Here is a 20,872-nt window from a genome sequence, read left to right on the forward strand (position 1 = left end):
TGAACCCTCTATGGCGAGACCGAAAACAAGTCTTAATCAATGTACATATTTGCTTAATAATATATATTTCAAAGCCGGGTATGCCCCACAATTCCGATAAGCGGGATTTGACCCAGTTTTTTCGTTTCTAGTTTTCAAAACGACCTTGTTGGGAATACTAGAACTACAATATAATAATGTAGAAGAAAATTTACTAAATTAAAATTGCTTTTTCTGGGGTACTGGCTGGTTATACATAATATATTTTTTTACATTCTAAACTTTTTTGATTTCTCTGTTTCGAAAATTGTAGATGTTTCATCAACTTCCCAATCTTATTTTTAGTTTACAACTTTAGAAGTCGCAGCACACTTTCCAGCTGATTTTCAAATCGAGAAGAGCTTTTAAGGCGTTTCTTACTCGAAAAGCTTAATAGACAATAATCAATAAAATTTAAACAAAAATGGCTACCTTCGCTGTTCCTAATATTTAAATATGCCTTTTTTATAATTTGTATGACTTTTATTTATTTTAAAACAGCTAAAGAAGGGGGAACACGTATTCCGTACTATAAATAACTATTTTTAGGAGCAGCGTGTACTTAGTGCTTAGTTATGACCACGTTGGCTGGAGCAGGCTGTCCGGCATAAAAAGCTGAGTTAACACCATCATCTGGAATATAAAAAACTTCAATAAATATAGGTATATTGGAAAAATAATACATAAATAACAAGAAAGGAAAGCGAACTTACGGCGGAGCAGAAGTTGATATACCCATGCCCGATATACATACATCGGAAAAAGAAACGGCCGATATAGTTGGCCGATCCTTATGAAAATTTCATAATATATCCAATTCAATACAATAAAAAATCTAAAAAATAGTCCCAATATTTTATCTTCAAATACACCAAGGTTGATATTTTTACCAAATACCATTTCCTATCGTTCATTTATATGGCAGGTATAAGATATAGTCAACCGTTATGCAATTTGAAATGACAAAATTTGAATTTCCGATTATTCACTTATATGCCAGCTATAGGATATAGCCGGCCAATACCGACCGTATCCGACTTATTTATATACTGCGAACAAAGGAAAGATGGGTTTGGGGAAAGTTTCAAGTCAAGACCCCCTTGCAGAGGGTTTTATAATTTTGGTCAAAAGTGCGCAACTGAGTAAAGGCGACCTCTCCGATCCTTTGCAGAATGGTGGAGGATCGATCTAGAAATCGTTTAAAGTATTCCGCTTGAGAATCGTATCAGGATTGGGGAAGATATAGCCATCACCGTGGACCCTATAGGGGAAAAACACGTTTTCAAGGGGATCCATCAAGAAAAATGGACAAAAAATCGAAAAAATATTTTGTCTCAGGATTTTGATGCAGAATGGTGGAGAATCGATACACAAAGCGTTTAAGGTACTCCGCTTGAGAATCGGATAAGAATTTGGGAAGATATAGCCATCACCGTGAACCCTATAGGGGAACAACCCCATTTTCAAGGGGATCCATCAATAAAAATGGACAAAAAATCGAATAAATATTTCGTCTCAGGATTTTGATGCAGAATGGTGGAGAATTGATTTAGAAATCGTTTAAGGTACTCCGCTTGAGAATCGGATAAGAATTGAGGAAGATATAGCCATCACCGTGGACCCTATAGGGGAAAAACACATTTTCAAGGGGATCCATCGAGAAAAATGGACAAAAAATCGAATAAATATTTCGTCTCAGGATTTTGATGCAGAATGGTGGAGAATTGATTTAGAAATCGTTTAAGGTACTCCGATTGAGAATTGGATAAGAAGTGGGAAAGATATAGCCATCACCGTGGACCCTATAGGGGAAAACCCCATTTTCAAGGGGACCCATCAAGAAAAATGGACAAAAAATCGAAAAAATATTTTGTCTCAGGATTTTGATGCAGAATGGTTGAGAATCAATCTAGAAATCGTTTAAGGTACTCCGCTTGAGAATCGGATAAGAAGTGGGGAAGATATAGCCATCACCGTGGACCCTATAGGGGAACAACCCCATTTTCAAGGGGATCCATCGAGAAAAATGGACAAAAAATCGAATAAATATTTCGTCTCAGGATTTTGATGCAGAATGGTGGAGAATTGATTTAGAAATCGTTTAAAGTACTCCGCTTGAGAATCGGATAAGAATTGAGGAAGATATAGCCATCACCGTGGACCCTATAGGGGAAAAACACATTTTCAAGGGGATCCATCGAGAAAAATGGACAAAAAATCGAATAAATATTTCGTCTCAGGATTTTGATGCAGAATGGTGGAGAATTGATTTAGAAATCGTTTAAGGTACTCCGCTTGAGAATCGGATAAGAAGTGGGAAAGATATAGCCATCACCGTGGACCCTATAGGGGAAAACCCCATTTTCAAGGGGACCCATCAAGAAAAATGGACAAAAAATCGAAAAAATATTTTGTCTCAGGATTTTGATGCAGAATGGTTGAGAATCAATCTAGAAATCGTTTAAGGTACTCCGCTTGAGAATCGGATAAGAAGTGGGGAAGATATAGCCATCACCGTGGACCCTATAGGGGAACAACCCCATTTTCAAGGGGATCCATCGAGAAAAATGGACAAAAAATCGAATAAATATTTCGTCTCAGGATTTTGATGCAGAATGGTGGAGAATTGATTTAGAAATCGTTTAAGGTACTCCGCTTGAGAATCGGATAAGAAGTGGGGAAGATATAGCCATCACCGTGGACCCTATAGGGGAAAACCCCATTTTCAAGGGGATCCATCAAGAAAAATGGACAAAAAATCGAAAAAATATTTTGTCTCAGGATTTTGATGCAGAATGGTTGAGAATCAATCTAGAAATCGTTAAAGGTACTCCGCTTGAGAATCGGATAAGAATTGGGGAAGATATAGCCATCACCGTGGACCCTATAGGGGAAAAACACGTTTTCAAGGGGATCCATCAAGAAAAATGGACAAAAAATCGAAAAAATATTTTGTCTCAGGATTTTGATGCAGAATGGTGGAGAATCGATCCACAAAGCGTTTAAGGTACTCCGCTTGAGAATCGGATAAGAATTTGGGAAGATATAGCCATCACCGTGGACCCTATAGGGGAACAACCCCATTTTCAAGGGGATCCATCAATAAAAATGGACAAAAAATCGAAAAAATATTTGGTCTTACCATTTTGATGCAGAATGGTGGAGAATCGATTTAGAAATCGTTTAAAGTACTCCGCTTGAGAATCGGATAAGAATTGAGGAAGATATAGCCATCACCGTGGACCCTATAGGGGAAAAACACATTTTCAAGGGGATCCATCGAGAAAAATGGACAAAAAATCGAATAAATATTTCGTCTCAGGATTTTGATGCAGAATGGTGGAGAATTGATTTAGAAATCGTTTAAAGTACTCCGCTTGAGAATCGGATAAGAATTGAGGAAGATATAGCCATCACCGTGGACCCTATAGGGGAAAAACACATTTTCAAGGGGATCCATCGAGAAAAATGGACAAAAAATCGAATAAATATTTCGTCTCAGGATTTTGATGCAGAATGGTGGAGAATTGATTTAGAAATCGTTTAAGGTACTCCGCTTGAGAATCGGATAAGAAGTGGGAAAGATATAGCCATCACCGTGGACCCTATAGGGGAAAACCCCATTTTCAAGGGGACCCATCAAGAAAAATGGACAAAAAATCGAAAAAATATTTTGTCTTACCATTTTGATGCAGAATGGTGGAGAATCGATTTAGAAATCGTTTAAAGTACTCCGCTTGAGAATCGGATAAGAATTGAGGAAGATATAGCCATCACCGTGGACCCTATAGGGGAAAAACACATTTTCAAGGGGATCCATCGAGAAAAATGGACAACAAATCGAATAAATATTTCGTCTCAGGATTTTGATGCAGAATGGTGGAGAATTGATTTAGAAATCGTTTAAGGTACTCCGCTTGAGAATCGGATAAGAAGTGGGAAAGATATAGCCATCACCGTGGACCCTATAGGGGAAAACCCCATTTTCAAGGGGACCCATCAAGAAAAATGGAAAAAAAAATCGAAAAAATATTTTGTCTCAGGATTTTGATGCAGAATGGTTGAGAATCAATCTAGAAATCGTTTAAGGTACTCCGCTTGAGAATCGGATAAGAAGTGGGGAAGATATAGCCATCACCGTGGACCCTATAGGGGAACAACCCCATTTTCAAGGGGATCCATCGAGAAAAATGGACAAAAAATCGAATAAATATTTCGTCTCAGGATTTTGATGCAGAATGGTGGAGAATTGATTTAGAAATCGTTTAAGGTACTCCGCTTGAGAATCGGATAAGAAGTGGGGAAGATATAGCCATCACCGTGGACCCTATAGGGGAAAACCCCATTTTCAAGGGGACCCATCAAGAAAAATGGACAAAAAATCGAAAAAATATTTCGTCTCAGGATTTTGATGCAGAATGGTTGAGAATCAATCTAGAAATCGTTTAAGGTACTCCGCTTGAGAATCGGATAAGAATTGGGGAAGATATAGCCATCACCGTGGACCCTATAGGGGAAAAACACGTTTTCAAGGGGATCCATCAAGAAAAATGGACAAAAAATCGAAAAAATATTTTGTCTCAGGATTTTGATGCAGAATGGTGGAGAATCGATCCACAAAGCGTTTAAGGTACTCCGCTTGAGAATCGGATAAGAATTTGGGAAGATATAGCCATCACCGTGGACCCTATAGGGGAACAACCCCATTTTCAAGAGGATCCATCAATAAAAATGGACAAAAAATCGAAAAAATATTTTGTCTTACCATTTTGATGCAGAATGGTGGAGAATCGATTTAGAAATCGTTTAAAGTACTCCGCTTGAGAATCGGATAAGAATTGGGGAAGATATAGCCATCACCGTGGACCCTATAGGGGAAAAACACATTTTCAAGGGGATCCATCGAGAAAAATGGACAAAAAATCGAATAAATATTTCGTCTCAGGAGTTTGATGCAGAATGGTGGAGAATTGATTTAGAAATCGTTTAAAGTACTCCGCTTGAGAATCGGATAAGAATTGAGGAAGATATAGCCATCACCGTGGACCCTATAGGGGAAAAACACATTTTCAAGGGGATCCATCAAGAAAACTGGACAAAAAATCGAAAAAATATTTCGTCTCAGGATTTTGATGCAGAATGGTGGAGAATTGATTTAGAAATCGTTTAAGGTACTCCGCTTGAGAATCGGATAAGAAGTGGGGAAGATATAGCCATCACCGTGGACCCTATAGGGGAAAACCCCATTTTCAAGGGGACCCATCAAGAAAAATGGACAAAAAATCGAATAAATATTTCGTCTCAGGATTTTGATGCAGAATGGTGGAGAATTGATTTAGAAATCGTTTAAAGTACTCCGCTTGAGAATCGGATAAGAATTGAGGAAGATATAGCCATCACCGTGGACCCTATAGGGGAAAAACACATTTTCAAGGGGATCCATCGAGAAAAATGGACAAAAAATCGAATAAATATTTCGTCTCAGGATTTTGATGCAGAATGGTGGAGAATCGATTTAGAAATCGTTTAAGGTACTCCGCTTGAGAATCGGATAAGAAGTGGGGAAGATATAGCCATCACCGTGGACCCTATAGGGGAAAACCCCATTTTCAAGGGGACCCATCAAGAAAAATGGACAAAAAATCGAAAAAATATTTTGTCTCAGGATTTTGATGCAGAATGGTTGAGAATCAATCTAAAAATCGTTTAAGGTACTCCGCTTGAGAATCGGATAAGAAGTGGGGAAGATATAGCCATCACCGTGGACCCTATAGGGGAACAACCCCATTTTCAAGGGGATCCATCGAGAAAAATGGACAAAAAATCGAATAAATATTTCGTCTCAGGATTTTGATGCAGAATGGTGGAGAATTGATTTAGAAATCGTTTAAGGTACTCCGCTTGAGAATCGGATAAGAATTGAGGAAGATATAGCCATCACCGTGGACCCTATAGGGGAAAACCCCATTTTCAAGGGGACCCATCAAGAAAAATGGACAAAAAATCGAAAAAATATTTTGTCTCAGGATTTTGATGCAGAATGGTTGAGAATCAATCTAGAAATCGTTTAAGGGACTCGGCTGGAGAATCGGATAAGAATTGAGGAAGATATAGCCATCACCGTGGACCCTATAGGGGAAAATGGTTTCAAGGGGATCCATCAAGAAAAATGGACAAAAAATCGAAAAAATATTTTGTCTCAGGATTTTGATGCAGAATGCTGGAAAATCGATCTAGAAATCGTTTAAGGTACTCCGCTTGAGAATCGGATAAGAAGTGGGGAAGATATAGCCATCACCGTGGACCCTATAGGGGAAAACCCCATTTTCAAGGGGACCCATCAAGAAAAATGGACAAAAAATCGAAAAAATATTTTGTCTCAGGATTTTGATGCAGAATGGTTGAGAATCAATCTAGAAATCGTTTAAGGGACTCCGCTGGAGAATCGGATAAGAATTGAGGAAGATATAGCCATCACCGTGGACCCTATAGGGGAAAATGGTTTCAAGGGGATCCATCAAGAAAAATGGACAAAAAATCGAAAAAATATTTTGTCTCAGGATTTTGATGCAGAATGGTGGAAAGTCGATCTAGAAATCGTTTAAAGTACTCCGCTTGAGAATCGGATAAGAATTGAGGAAGATATAGCCATCACCGTGGACCCTATAGGGGAAAAACACATTTTCAAGGGGATCCATCGAGAAAAATGGACAAAAAATCGAATAAATATTTCGTCTCAGGATTTTGATGCAGAATGGTGGAGAATTGATTTAGAAATCGTTTAAGGTACTCCGCTTGAGAATCGGATAAGAAGTGGGGAAGATATAGCCATCACCGTGGACCCTATAGGGGGAAACCCCATTTTCAAGGGGACCCATCAAGAAAAATGGACAACAAATCGAAAAAATATTTTGTCTCAGGATTTTGATGCAGAATGGTTGAGAATCAATCTAGAAATCGTTTAAGGTACTCCGCTTGAGAATCGGATAAGAAGTGGGGAAGATATAGCCATCACCGTGGACCCTATAGGGGAACAACCCCATTTTCAAGGGGATCCATCGAGAAAAATGGACAAAAAATCGAATAAATATTTCGTCTCAGGATTTTGATGCAGAATGGTGGAGAATCGATTTAGAAATCGTTTAAGGTACTCCGCTTGAGAATCGGATAAGAAGTGGGGAAGATATAGCCATCACCGTGGACCCTATAGGGGAAAACCCCATTGTCAAGGGGACCCATCAAGAAAAATGGACAAAAAATCGAAAAAATATTTTGTCTCAGGATTTTGATGCAGAATGGTTGAGAACCAATCTAGAAATCGTTTAAGGGACTCCGCTGGAGAATCGGATAAGAATTGAGGAAGATATAGCCATCACCGTGGACCCTATAGGGGAAAATGGTTTCAAGGGGATCCATCAAGAAAAATGGACAAAAAATCGAAAAAATATTTTGTCTCAGGATTTTGATGCAGAATGGTGGAAAATCGATCTAGAAATCGTTTAAAGTACTCCGCTTGAGAATCGGATAAGAAGTGGGGAAGATATAGCCATCACCGTGGACCCTATAGGGGAAAAACACATTTTCAAGGGGATCCATCAAGAAAAATGGACAAAAAATCGAAAAAATATTCTAGAAATCGATCTAGAAATCGTTTAAGGTATTCCGCTTGAGAATCGAATAAGAATTGGGGAAGATTTAGCCATCACCGTGGACCCTTTAGGGGAAAAACACATTTTCAAGGGGATCCATCAAGAAAAATGGACAAAAAATCGAAAAAATATTTTGTCTCAGGATTTTGAGGCAGAATGGTGGAGAATCGATCTAGAAATCGTTTAAGGTATTCCGCTTGAGAATCGGATAAGAATTGGGGAAGATATAGCCATCACCGTGGACCCTATAGGGGAAAATGGTTTCAAGGGGATCCATCAAGAAAAATGGACAAAAAATCGAAAAAATATTTTGTCTCAGGATTTTGATGCAGAATGGTGGAGAATCGATCTAGAAATCGTTTAAGGTACTCCGCTTGAGAATCGGATAATAAGTGGGGAAGATATAGCCATCACCGTGGACCCTATAGGGGAACAACCCCATTTTCAAGGGGATCCATCGAGAAAAGTGGACAAAAAATCGAATAAATATTTCGTCTCAGGATTTTGATGCAGAATGGTGGAGAATCGATTTAGAAATCGTTTAAGGTACTCCGCTTGAGAATCGGATAAGAAGTGGGGAAGATATAGCCATCACCGTGGACCCTATAGGGGAAAACCCCATTTTCAAGGGGACCCATCAAGAAAAATGGACAAAAAATCGAAAAAATATTTTGTCTCAGGATTTTGATGCAAAATGGTTGAGAATCAATCTAGAAATCGTTTAAGGGACTCCGCTTGAGAATCGGATAAGAAGTGGGGAAGATATAGCCATCACCGTGGACCCTATAGGGGAAAATAGTTTGAAGGGGATCCATCAAGAAAAATGGACAAAAATCGAAAAAATATTTTGTCTCAAGATTTTGATGCAGAATGGTGGAAAATCTAGAAATCGTTTAAGGTACTCCGCTTGAGAATCGGATAAGAATTGGGGAAGATATAGCCATCACCGTGGACCCTATAGGGGAAAAACACATTTTCAAGGGGACCCATCAAGAAAAATGGACCAAAAATCGAAAACATATTTTGTCTCAGGATTTTGATGAAGAATGGTAGAAAATCAATTTAGAAATCGTTTAAAGTGCTCCGCTTGAGAATCGGATAAGAATTGAGAATCGGATATAGCCATCACCGTGGACCCTATAGGGGAAAACCCCATTTTCAAGGGGACCCATCAAGAAAAATGGACAAAAAATCGAATAAATATTTCGTCTCAGGATTTTGATGCAGAATGGTGGAGAATTGATTTAGAAATCGTTTAAAGTACTCCGCTTGAGAATCGGATAAGAATTGAGGAAGATATAGCCATCACCGTGGACCCTATAGGGGAAAAACACATTTTCAAGGGGATCCATCGAGAAAAATGGACAAAAAATCGACTAAATATTTCGTCTCAGGATTTTGATGCAAAATGGTGGAGAATTGATTTAGAAATCGTTTAAGGTACTCCGCTTGAGAATCGGATAAGAAGTGGGGAAGATATAGCCATCACCGTGGACCCTATAGGGGAAAACCCCATTTTCAAGGGGACCCATCAAGAAAAATGGACAAAAAATCGAAAAAATATTTTGTCTCAGGATTTTGATGCAGAATGGTTGAGAATCAATCTAGAAATCGTTCAAGGTACTCCGCTTGAGAATCGGATAAGAAGTGGGGAGATATAGCCATCACCGTGGACCCTATAGGGGAACAACCCCATTTTCAAGGGGATCCATCGAGAAAAATGGACAAAAAATCGAAAAAATATTTTGTCTCAGGATTTTGATGCAGAATGGTGAAAAGTCGATCTAGAAATCGTTTAAGGTACTCCGCTTGAGAATCGGATAAGAATTGGGGAAGATTTAGCCATCACCGTGGACCCTATAGGGGAAAAACACATTTTCAAGGGGATCCATCAAGAAAACTGGACAAAAAATCGAAAAAATATTTTGTCTCAGGATTTTGATGCAGAATGGTGGAGAATTGATTTAGAAATCGTTTAAGGTACTCCGCTTGAGAATCGGATAAGAAGTGGGGAAGATATAGCCATCACCGTGGACCCTATAGGGGAAAACCCCATTTTCAAGGGGACCCATCAAGAAAAATGGACAAAAAATCGAAAAAATATTTTGTCTCAGGATTTTGATGCAGAATGGTTGAGAATCAATCTAGAAATCGTTTAAGGTACTCCGCTTGAGAATCGGATAAGAAGTGGGGAAGATATAGCCATCACCGTGGACCCTATAGGGGAACCCCATTTTCAAGGGGACCCATCAAGAAAAATGGACAAAAAATCGAAAAAATATTTCGTCTCAGGATTTTGATGCAGAATGGTGGAGAATCGATTTAGAAATCGTTTAAGGTACTCCGCTTGAGAATCGGATAAGAAGTGGGGAAGATATAGCCATCACCGTGGACCCTATAGGGGAAAATAGTTTGAAGGGGATCCATCAAGAAAAATGGACAAAAATCGAAAAAATATTTTGTCTCAAGATTTTGATGCAGAATGGTGGAAAATCTAGAAATCGTTTAAGGTACTCCGCTTGAGAATCGGATAAGAATTGGGGAAGATATAGCCATCACCGTGGACCCTATAGGGGAAAAACACATTTTCAAGGGGACCCATCAAGAAAAATGGACAAAAAATCGAATAAATATTTCGTCTCAGGATTTTGATGCAGAATGGTGGAGAATTGATTTAGAAATCGTTTAAAGTACTCCGCTTGAGAATCGGATAAGAATTGAGGAAGATATAGCCATCACCGTGGACCCTATAGGGGAAAAACACATTTTCAAGGGGATCCATCGAGAAAAATGGACAAAAAATCGACTAAATATTTCGTCTCAGGATTTTGATGCAAAATGGTGGAGAATTGATTTAGAAATCGTTTAAGGTACTCCGCTTGAGAATCGGATAAGAAGTGGGGAAGATATAGCCATCACCGTGGACCCTATAGGGGAAAATAGTTTGAAGGGGATCCATCAAGAAAAATGGACCAAAAATCGAAAACATATTTTGTCTCAGGATTTTGATGAAGAATGGTAGAAAATCAATTTAGAAATCGTTTAAAGTGCTCCGCTTGAGAATCGGATAAGAATTGAGAATCGGATATAGCCATCACCGTGGACCCTATAGGGGAAAACCCCATTTTCAAGGGGACCCATCAAGAAAAATGGACAAAAAATCGAATAAATATTTCGTCTCAGGATTTTGATGCAGAATGGTGGAGAATTGATTTAGAAATCGTTTAAAGTACTCCGCTTGAGAATCGGATAAGAATTGAGGAAGATATAGCCATCACCGTGGACCCTATAGGGGAAAAACACATTTTCAAGGGGATCCATCGAGAAAAATGGACAAAAAATCGACTAAATATTATATTTCGTCTCAGGATTTTGATGCAAAATGGTGGAGAATTGATTTAGAAATCGTTTAAGGTACTCCGCTTGAGAATCGGATAAGAAGTGGGGAAGATATAGCCATCACCGTGGACCCTATAGGGGAAAACCCCATTTTCAAGGGGACCCATCAAGAAAAATGGACAAAAAATCGAAAAAATATTTTGTCTCAGGATTTTGATGCAGAATGGTTGAGAATCAATCTAGAAATCGTTCAAGGTACTCCGCTTGAGAATCGGATAAGAAGTGGGGAGATATAGCCATCACCGTGGACCCTATAGGGGAACAACCCCATTTTCAAGGGGATCCATCGAGAAAAATGGACAAAAAATCGAAAAAATATTTTGTCTCAGGATTTTGATGCAGAATGGTGAAAAGTCGATCTAGAAATCGTTTAAGGTACTCCGCTTGAGAATCGGATAAGAATTGGGGAAGATTTAGCCATCACCGTGGACCCTATAGGGGAAAAACACATTTTCAAGGGGATCCATCAAGAAAACTGGACAAAAAATCGAAAAAATATTTCGTCTCAGGATTTTGATGCAGAATGGTGGAGAATTGATTTAGAAATCGTTTAAGGTACTCCGCTTGAGAATCGGATAAGAAGTGGGGAAGATATAGCCATCACCGTGGACCCTATAGGGGAAAACCCCATTTTCAAGGGGACCCATCAAGAAAAATGGACAAAAAATCGAAAAAATATTTTGTCTCAGGATTTTGATGCAGAATGGTTGAGAATCAATCTAGAAATCGTTTAAGGTACTCCGCTTGAGAATCGGATAAGAAGTGGGGAAGATATAGCCATCACCGTGGACCCTATAGGGGAACCCCATTTTCAAGGGGATCCATCGAGAAAAATGGACAAAAAATCGAATAAATATTTCGTCTCAGGATTTTGATGCAGAATGGTGGAGAATTGATTTAGAAATCGTTTAAAGTACTCCGCTTGAGAATCGGATAAGAATTGAGGAAGATATAGCCATCACCGTGGACCCTATAGGGGAAAAACACATTTTCAAGGGGATCCATCGAGAAAAATGGACAAAAAATCGAATAAATATTTCGTCTCAGGATTTTGATGCAGAATGGTGGAGAATTGATTTAGAAATCGTTTAAGGTACTCCGCTTGAGAATCGGATAAGAAGTGGGAAAGATATAGCCATCACCGTGGACCCTATAGGGGAAAACCCCATTTTCAAGGGGACCCATCAAGAAAAATGGACAAAAAATCGAAAAAATATTTCGTCTCAGGATTTTGATGCAGAATGGTGGAGAATCGATTTAGAAATCGTTTAAGGTACTCCGCTTGAGAATCGGATAAGAATTGAGGAAGATTTAGCCATCACCGTGGACCCTATAGGGGAAAATGGTTTCAAGGGGATCCATCAAGAAAAATGGACAAAAAATCGAAAAAATATTTTGTCTCAGGATTTTGATGCAGAATGGTGGAAAATCGATCTAGAAATCGTTTAAGGTACTTCGCTTGAGAATCGGATAAGAAGTGGGGAAGATATAGCCATCACCGTGGACCCTATAGGGGAAAACCCCATTTTCAAGGGGACCCATCAAGAAAAATGGACAAAAAATCGAAAAAATATTTTGTCTCAGGATTTTGATGCAGAATGGTGGAAAGTCGATCTAGAAATCGTTTAAGGTACTCCGCTTGAGAATCGGATAAGAATTGGGGAAGATTTAGCCATCACCGTGGACCCTATAGGGGAAAAACACATTTTCAAGGGGATCCATCAAGAAAACTGGACAAAAAATCAAAAAAATATTTCGTCTCAGGATTTTGATGCAGAATGGTGGAGAATTGATTTAGAAATCGTTTAAGGTACTCCGCTTGAGAATCGGATAAGAAGTGGGGAAGATATAGCCATCACCGTGGACCCTATAGGGGAAAACCCCATTTTCAAGGGGACCCATCAAGAAAAATGGACAAAAAATCGAATAAATATTTCGTCTCAGGATTTTGATGCAGAATGGTGGAGAATTGATTTAGAAATCGTTTAAAGTACTCCGCTTGAGAATCGGATAAGAATTGAGGAAGATATAGCCATCACCGTGGACCCTATAGGGGAAAAACACATTTTCAAGGGGATCCATCGAGAAAAATGGACAAAAAATCGAAAAAATATTTTGTCTCAGGATTTTGATGCAGAATGGTTGAGAATCAATCTAGAAATCGTTTAAGGTATTCCGCTTGAGAATCGGATAAGAATTGGGGAAGATATAGCCATCACCGTGGACCCTATAGGGGAAAATGGTTTCAAGGGGATCCATCAAGAAAAATGGACAAAAAATCGAAAAAATATTTTGTCTCAGGATTTTGATGCAGAATGGTGGAGAATCGATCTAGAAATCGTTTAAGGTACTCCGCTTGAGAATCGGATAAGAAGTGGGGAAGATATAGCCATCACCGTGGACCCTATAGGGGAAAACCCCATTTTCAAGGGGACCCATCAAGAAAAATGGACAAAAAATCGAAAAAATATTTTGTCTCAGGATTTTGATGCAGAATGGTTGAGAATCAATCTAGAAATCGTTTAAGGGACTCCGCTTGAGAATCGGATAAGAAGTGGGGAAGATATAGCCATCACCGTGGACCCTAGAGGGGAAAATAGTTTGAAGGGGATCCATTAAGAAAAATGGACAAAAAATCGAAAAAATATTTTGTCTCAAGATTTTGATGCAGAATGGTGGAAAATCTAGAAATCGTTTAAGGTACTCCGCTTGAGAATCGGATAAGAATTGGGGAAGATATAGCCATCACCGTGGACCCTATAGGGGAAAAACACATTTTCAAGGGGACCCATCAAGAAAAATGGACCAAAAATCGAAAACATATTTTGTCTCAGGATTTTGATGAAGAATGGTAGAAAATCAATTTAGAAATCGTTTAAAGTGCTCCGCTTGAGAATCGGATAAGAATTGAGAATCGGATATAGCCATCACCTTGGACCCTATAGGGGAAAAACACATTTTCAAGGAGATCCATTAAGAAAAATGGACAAAAAATCGGAAAAATATTTTGTCTCAGGATTTTGATGAAGAATGGTAGAAAATCAATTTAAAAATCGTTTAAGGTACTCCGCTTGCGAATCGGATAAGAATTGAGGAAGATATAGCCATCACCGTGGACCCTATAGGGGAAAATGGTTTCAAGGGGATCCATCAAGAAAAATGGACAAAAAATCGAAAAAATATTTTGTCTCACGATGTTGAAGCAGAATGGTGGAGAATCGATTTAGAAATCGTTTAAGGTACTCCGCTTGAGAATCGGATAAGAAGTGGGGAAGATGTAGCCATCACCGTGGACCCTAATCGGATAAGAATTGAGGAAAATATAGCCATCACCGTGGACCCTATAGGGGAAAATGGTTTCAAGGGGATCCATCAAGAAAAATGGACAAAAAATCGAAAACATATTTTGTGTCAGGATTTTGATGCAGAATGGTGGAGAATCGATCTAGAAATCGTTTAAGGTACTCCGCTTGAGAATCGGATAAGAAGTGGGGAAGATGTAGCCATCACCGTGGACCCTAATCGGATAAGAATTGAGGAAAATATAGCCATCACCGTGGACCCTATAGGGGAAAATGGTTTCAAGGGGATCCATCAAGAAAAATGGACAAAAAATCGAATAAATATTTCGTCTCAGGATTTTGATGCAGAATGGTGGAGAATCGATCTAGAAATCGTTTAAGGTACTCCGCTTGAGAATCGGATAAGAAGTGGGGAATATGTAGCCATCACCGTGGACACTATAGGGGAAAATGGTTTCAAGGGGATCCATCAAGAAAAATGGACAAAAAATCGAAAAAATATTTTGTCTCACGATGTTGAAGCAGAATGGTGGAGAATCGATTTAGAAATCGTTTAAGGTACTCCGCTTGAGAATCGGATAAGAAGTGGGGAAGATGTAGCCATCACCGTGGGCCCTATAGGGGAAAACCCCATTTTCAAGGGGACCATTTTATAGGGGAAAACCCCATTTTCAAGGGGACCTATCAAGAAAAATGGACCAAAAATCGAAAAAATATTTTGTCTCAGGATTTTGATGCAGAATGGTGGAGAATCGATCTAGAAATCGTTTAAGATACTCCGCTTGAGAATCGGATAAAAATTGGGAAAGATATAGCCATCACCGTGGACCCTATAGGGGAAAAACACATTTTCAAGGGGATCCATCAAGAAAACTGGACAAAAAATCGAAAAAATATTTTGTCTCAGGATTTTGATGCAGAATGGTGGAGAATCGATCTAGAAATCGTTTAAGGTACTCCGCTTGAGAATCGGATAAGAATTGGGGAAGATATAGCCATCACCGTGGACCCTATAGGGGAAAAACCCATTTTCAAGGGGATCCATCAAGAAAAATGGACACAAAATTTAAAAATATTTTGTCTGAGGATTTTGATGAAGAATGGCGGATAATCGATTCAGAAATCGTTTAAGGTACTCTGCTCGAGAATCGGATAAGAATTGGGGAAGATATAGCCATCACTGTGGACCCTATAGGGCAAAATCTCATTTTTAAGGCACCCCATAGCGAAAAATGGACCAAAAATCAGAAAATATTTTGTATTAGGAGTTTGACTCAGAATGGCTGAGAATCGATCCAGAAATCGTTTAAGGTACTACACTTGAGAATCGGAACAGGATTGGGGGAGACATAGCCATCACTGTGGGCCATAGAGGGAAAAATCCCATTTTCAAGGAATCAAGGGATCCCATCAAGGGATCGATTATAAATAAGATATATACATATATACATAAGTATAATATATGTATAATGAAACAATATTAAGTACTTACATGTGACAACTGGACGGAAACCATTGGCATCGGCCAGGTACTTCACTCCCACCCGCAGACCTTCGGGAGTGATATAGGAGTAGGCGCCCTCCACCTGTTCTTCCTGGTCTTCGCGGTTACCAGTGTTTACGGGAATACCCTTCTCCTCTCCGTGGATGCCGTTCTCAGTCTCATAGCTGTAGGCATAGGTTCCAGCACCGTAGTTCACATCGTTGGCTTGCTCCACAATCCTGGCCTGGGCGGCAGCAATGTAGGGATTGTACTTCTTGTAGAAGCCATCGTAAAAGCGACGCAGGTTGTACAGATCGCGGTTCCGGTAGTACAGGTCCCGGTAGTAGGGGTTTCGAAGATAGGGATTGTACTGGGTCTGTCCTTCACAGGCAAAGGCAAACAAGGCCAAAACAAAGAGGCACGAAAACTGAAGAAACACGATTTTAGATTAAAGGTTTTATTTTTTGATGAAATTAGCTCAGCATTTACCAGCTTCAAAGACATTGTGATTGGACGTCTTTCAACGGTGAACTGTCCGACAGAACTGTAACACATTTTGATCCAAACAGATCGTTTTATAACCATCATTCAGATCCAAAAAGCAAATTTTGCATAAGCATCGGATTTCTGGCCATAAAATTCATTGTATTCGGTCAAAAAAATTCGGGGCGACGAGCCGGAGAGTTTGTCAATTTCCGTTTAGAATTTAGATTGGGTTTTAGTATAATTCGCGGTTCTTTTGTCTATAATTAAAAAAAAAACAGATGCTCTTTGGAGCATCTTGGAGCAAAACGGTTAACAGAATACACTTAAAAAATGCCCGAAAACACAGCTGGGGGGCGTTAAGTATTAATTCGTATTTAGACATACATACTTATGAATATATAAATTTAAAATTGGATTATAGAAATGTTATACGGTAGTGAATTTTGAGATTTTAATGAATAGGAATTGAGTTATGTTTTTTGTTTTTTTTTTTTCATAATAATGCACGTGTAATATAGAAAGGGTTACTATTGGTTATGCTTCGAAAGTTTTTAATTTCCTTGAGACGAGTATTTTGTTCTTAGATTAAAGATGTTTTTTAACTTTCTTTTCCATATATATGGGCAGTTTCCTAAAGTATTTCTTAGTAACTCCGCTCAATTGCCTCAAATATAATTTATTGTTTCCACCAGAGGTGAATAAAGCATGAATGAGATACTTGAGACCCGACCACATGAATAAATATGAATGAAGTTGAAATTGGATGGATGGGTGGATGGGTGGCAGGGTGACATGGAGAGAGAAGATCTCTGAGGGGGGAGAATTCGCCGTCTCGATTGCAACGCCGACCTTCACATTTCGCGTGCGATTCGGTGGCACTCAACGGATGCAGCAACAGCCATGTAATTGTGTGTCTACTACACTAGCCAACAAAGTCACGTGCCGGCCAGGCAGGTTTTGGTTTTATTAATTGCCTTAATCGACGCTCCCCTTCCCTAGGCTTAACTACCAAAATTAGCATTCGATAAAATAGGCTGAGAAACTAACAAATTGTGATCAATAAGCAATCAGAGTCTGAACCTAAAAGTCTACACAAACGCGATTTCCAATCAAAACATAACCCAACTGGGATCTCAACTGGGACCATTTGTGTCCAAACATCGGCCATTCGTGTATTTTATGGTTTCGATTTCTATAGCCACGGAATGCGTTAAATAAGAGCTGTACGACCCGCCCCTAGTTCGGACAATAGATCTTTATTAGCTGATTTGCATAAACGAGCCGCTGAATATTAGCCATCTAATTAATTGGCTTGAATTTATTTACCATTTGTTTTTAAATATTCATTTTATAAGCCAAGAAGTGTCTAAGATGTATTTTAATTTTTTGTTTTATAGATCACCACCTTCTGGGAGTGCAATGAATACCAAGAAAATGGTTCCGTTTTATCGGCTCCTGGTAAATTTTTAAAGTGTAGTAATTAGAATATAAATGATGCATTCCACACTTTAACAAATTGTCCCACCTGTGGGTGGCAAAACAATTAGAACATAATTTATTCACTACAGTGAAATTTTGTGGTGAGCGACCCTCTTACCCTTTAACGAGTATAAAACCAAGTCTTCGAGAAAACCGGTAACCAGTTCGTGGCCACCAAATATTGGATCGAAATGTCAGAAGTCACGCAGAAGCAACGTTCCTTCAAGGATTTCTCCTACATGGCGGAAATAATGTTTAAGAGCCTGGGCTACGATCTCATGGGTTCTGTGCGGCCTCGGTGGCAAAGCATTCTGATGCGCTGCTATTTCGTCCTGTGTGTAATTTCTAGTCTCTACGAATCGATCTTTGTGACTTACAGGATCCTGGAGTGGGAGTCCGTGGCCGGAAGTCCATCCAAAGTAATGCGGCAAGGTCTGCACTTCTTCTACATGTTCAGTGCTCAGGTGAAGTTTTTCACTTTCATGGTGTACCGAAAAAAGTTAAAGGTCCTCATCAACAACCTAAAGGATCTGTATCCCATGGAGGTGGATCAAAGAAGGCAGTATGATGTGAACAGCTTCTTCTTTTCGCGTACCACTCGCAGTGTCATGTATTTCTATTATCTGGTTATGATTCTGATGGCTTTCCACCCGCTCCTCCAATCTTGTATTATGTTTGCCATAGGCATCGGAAAATCCGACTTCCTCTACTTACGTATTTTTCCCACGCGTTTGAGTTTTGACTCACAAACCCCTAAGGGCTACATTTTGGCCTATATCATAGACCTGACCTACAGTCAGTTCATAGTGAATGTTAGTCTCGGCACTGATCTCTGGATGATGTGTGTATCCAGTCAAATATCAATGCATTTTGCTTTCTTGGCCAAGATTTTAGCATCGTACTTGCCAAATCGGAAAAGGGAACATGAGGATCTTGATTTTTTGGCAAACCTGGTGCGCAGACATCAGGTTTTTCTTAGGTGAATAACAATATCATGTCAATTAGTAACTTTATTTATATCAAAATCTAATCTACAGCTTACAAAAGGATGTCAATCAAATATTTGGTCTCTTGTTGGCCTCCAATCTTTTCACAACTGCCAGTTTACTTTGTTGCATGGCTTTTTATAGTGTGGTGCAGGGTTTTAATATAGAAGGTATTTCCTATTTGATGCTTTTTTTCAGTGTGACGGCCCAATTTTATATGGTTAGTTCCTATGGGCAGATGCTAATAGATGTGGTAAGCATAGGGATTTATAAGTAATTAATATATAAAACTAAAAAAAAAATCGATACCCCTTGTAGAGCACAAAAATTGGTGCTGCTGCTTATGAACAAAAGTGGTATGAAGGCTCCATAAGTTATATGAAGGATACTCTTTTTATTATGGCACGTTCCCAGCGTCCTTCAGAAATATCCGCCAGGGGCATTATCATTATATCATTTGATACTTTTAAAACAGTAAGTTGCTGGTGAAATAATGTAGTTTTAAGTTTTTAATTTGTATTTTTTTTCAGTTAATGACCATTACCTATCGATTCTTTGCTGTAATGAGACAAACTGTTGGAAAGTAAAAGAAAGAGATGTATATTATTATTTATTAGAGTCAATAAATTTTTTTTACATATACTTAAAGATATTTGAGCTATTTTTATAAGTTCTTGAAACCACAATACCTCAAAAAATATTATTATAGTCACACACCGATCATGCTTTGGGTTTGTGTAATTTAGACTATGGGAAATAGTTAAGAAACATATTTAACAATCTAAAGGTTGAGAGCTTCGGATTAGGGGGAGTTGCCAGAGGCCCACTCCCGCGTATCAAATGTCTCGGCCGCGATTTGCATTAATTAGCCATGCGCCGTAATCGACAACACCCACGTGCTTCTCCAGATCGGTTCCTCTGCCATTTGAGTTGTCTATCAATTTGCATAAATCACATTAATAAACTAAGCCCAAAGAGACTCACTCGTGAGATCCCCAGACGGATAAGACAGCGTAAGTACCTTTAGATCTGTTAGAACCAAGGCCAGGGGGTGGATCACTATGATTATTCAAAGTGCTCCAGTTACCAGTTACCCGTTAGCTACTCAAACCAGTTTAGGCCGCTAAAGCAAATCAGCAGTGTTTATGCCATCCTTGACCATGAAACGGTCTGCTTTGATATAAGCTTAAACCAAAAATGCGCAAGTCGCCATATAATCTGAGACTATGGTGCAGTAGCTGTAATATCGACATGACCAGAACCACTGACATTTAACCGCGGCAACTGGTTCGGTGCTTCTGCTTTTGCTTCAGCTGCCGCTGCGGTTGGCAATTATTTATTTATGCCTTCATTGACATTAGCATTAGACCGAGTGCAAAGTATGCCAGACTGGACCATAGACCAAAAAGGCGGCTCTCGGGTCTCTGGTAGCTCTAGGTAGCTCTTACGCAACAACCACTTCGATGCCTACAACCAGCGATTTGTGGTGAAGCACTTCCAAAAATCTTTGGAGTATTGACTTTTTGGCTATTTGTATTTGATTTTGTGACGGGGGAATTACATTTGATTAGGGGATAAATAAAATATGATGTATTTTCGACATAGAAGATACATTGAAACAAGTAACTCTTTTTAATATGAATTTTTATCCAAAGCTTAAATTTTAAAAGATTAGATTATTATTTTAAAGATTAAATAACTAAAATGGAAATCATACTTCAAACGAAGTATCATTTCAGTGACGAATGCCAACTATATGTTGTATCCATTTTGATGACGAAAGAACGAACAAATTCATGTAAATTAGAAAAATGTATCCAGAAAACTGAATGAAATTATTAAATAAGAAACATACGATGGTAAAATCCAGAATAAATAATTAAAATTATATTAAGTATAAGTATATCATAAAAAAATATATAAGTATAAGTATATCATTAAAATGATATACTTGCTTGTGCATACAGTGCACAGTGTACTGTCATTAATTGGTAGACACAGTTAGCACCTCGGTTGAGTGCCATCATACCCACTCGGTATCAAATTGCAGACGCGACTCAAAACGTCTTT

At 38.8% G+C, this 20,872-nt stretch overlaps 2 protein-coding genes across 4 annotated transcripts; one reads left to right on the forward strand and one right to left on the reverse strand.

Annotated features, from left to right (window-relative positions):
* Window positions 1-384: 384 nt before the first annotated feature.
* On the reverse strand, window positions 385-18,919 carry Cpr49Ad (Cuticular protein 49Ad). Of its 3 annotated transcripts, XM_070278213.1 has the most exons (5): window positions 18,859-18,919; window positions 18,194-18,790; window positions 16,341-16,594; window positions 15,861-16,278; window positions 386-651 (listed from the first exon to the last, which is right to left on the reverse strand). In XM_070278213.1, the coding sequence occupies exons 3-5, from the start codon at window positions 16,437-16,439 to the stop codon at window positions 581-583; spliced, it is 588 nt and encodes a 195-aa protein (XP_070134314.1). In that variant the 5' UTR covers window positions 16,440-16,594; window positions 18,194-18,790; window positions 18,859-18,919; the 3' UTR covers window positions 386-580. The 3 variants fall into 3 exon arrangements, with proteins under 3 accessions (XP_043066817.2, XP_070134314.1, XP_070134315.1); XM_070278214.1 differs by having other exon boundaries at window positions 18,194-18,888; XM_043210882.2 differs by lacking the exons at window positions 18,194-18,790; window positions 18,859-18,919 and having other exon boundaries at window positions 385-651; window positions 16,341-16,395.
* Window positions 18,008-19,389, forward strand: Or49a (Odorant receptor 49a). Its single transcript, XM_017254597.2, has 4 exons — window positions 18,008-18,795; window positions 18,854-19,055; window positions 19,121-19,276; window positions 19,333-19,389. Exons 1-4 carry the CDS (start codon window positions 18,008-18,010, stop codon window positions 19,387-19,389), a joined length of 1,203 nt encoding a protein of 400 aa, XP_017110086.2.
* Window positions 19,390-20,872: the final 1,483 nt, after the last annotated feature.

Source organism: Drosophila bipectinata, chromosome 2R (genome assembly GCF_030179905.1).
Source record: "Drosophila bipectinata strain 14024-0381.07 chromosome 2R, DbipHiC1v2, whole genome shotgun sequence".
NCBI classification, from domain to species: Eukaryota; Metazoa; Arthropoda; class Insecta; order Diptera; family Drosophilidae; genus Drosophila; species Drosophila bipectinata.

Coding starts and splice junctions, on each gene's coding strand:
- Cpr49Ad (XM_070278213.1), bottom strand. CDS start 16,439: ATGATGGTTATAAAACGATCTGTTTGGATCAAAATGTGTTACAGTTCT. Junction 16,279..16,340: donor TCACAATGTCTTTGAAGCTG/GTAAATGCTGAG, acceptor GTGTTTCTTCAG/TTTTCGTGCCTCTTTGTTTT. Junction 652..15,860: donor TTTCCGTCCAGTTGTCACAT/GTAAGTACTTAA, acceptor TTTATATTCCAG/ATGATGGTGTTAACTCAGCT.
- Or49a (XM_017254597.2), top strand. CDS start 18,008: ATGTCAGAAGTCACGCAGAAGCAACGTTCCTTCAAGGATTTCTCCTAC. Junction 18,796..18,853: donor AGACATCAGGTTTTTCTTAG/GTGAATAACAAT, acceptor TCTAATCTACAG/CTTACAAAAGGATGTCAATC. Junction 19,277..19,332: donor CATTTGATACTTTTAAAACA/GTAAGTTGCTGG, acceptor ATTTTTTTTCAG/TTAATGACCATTACCTATCG.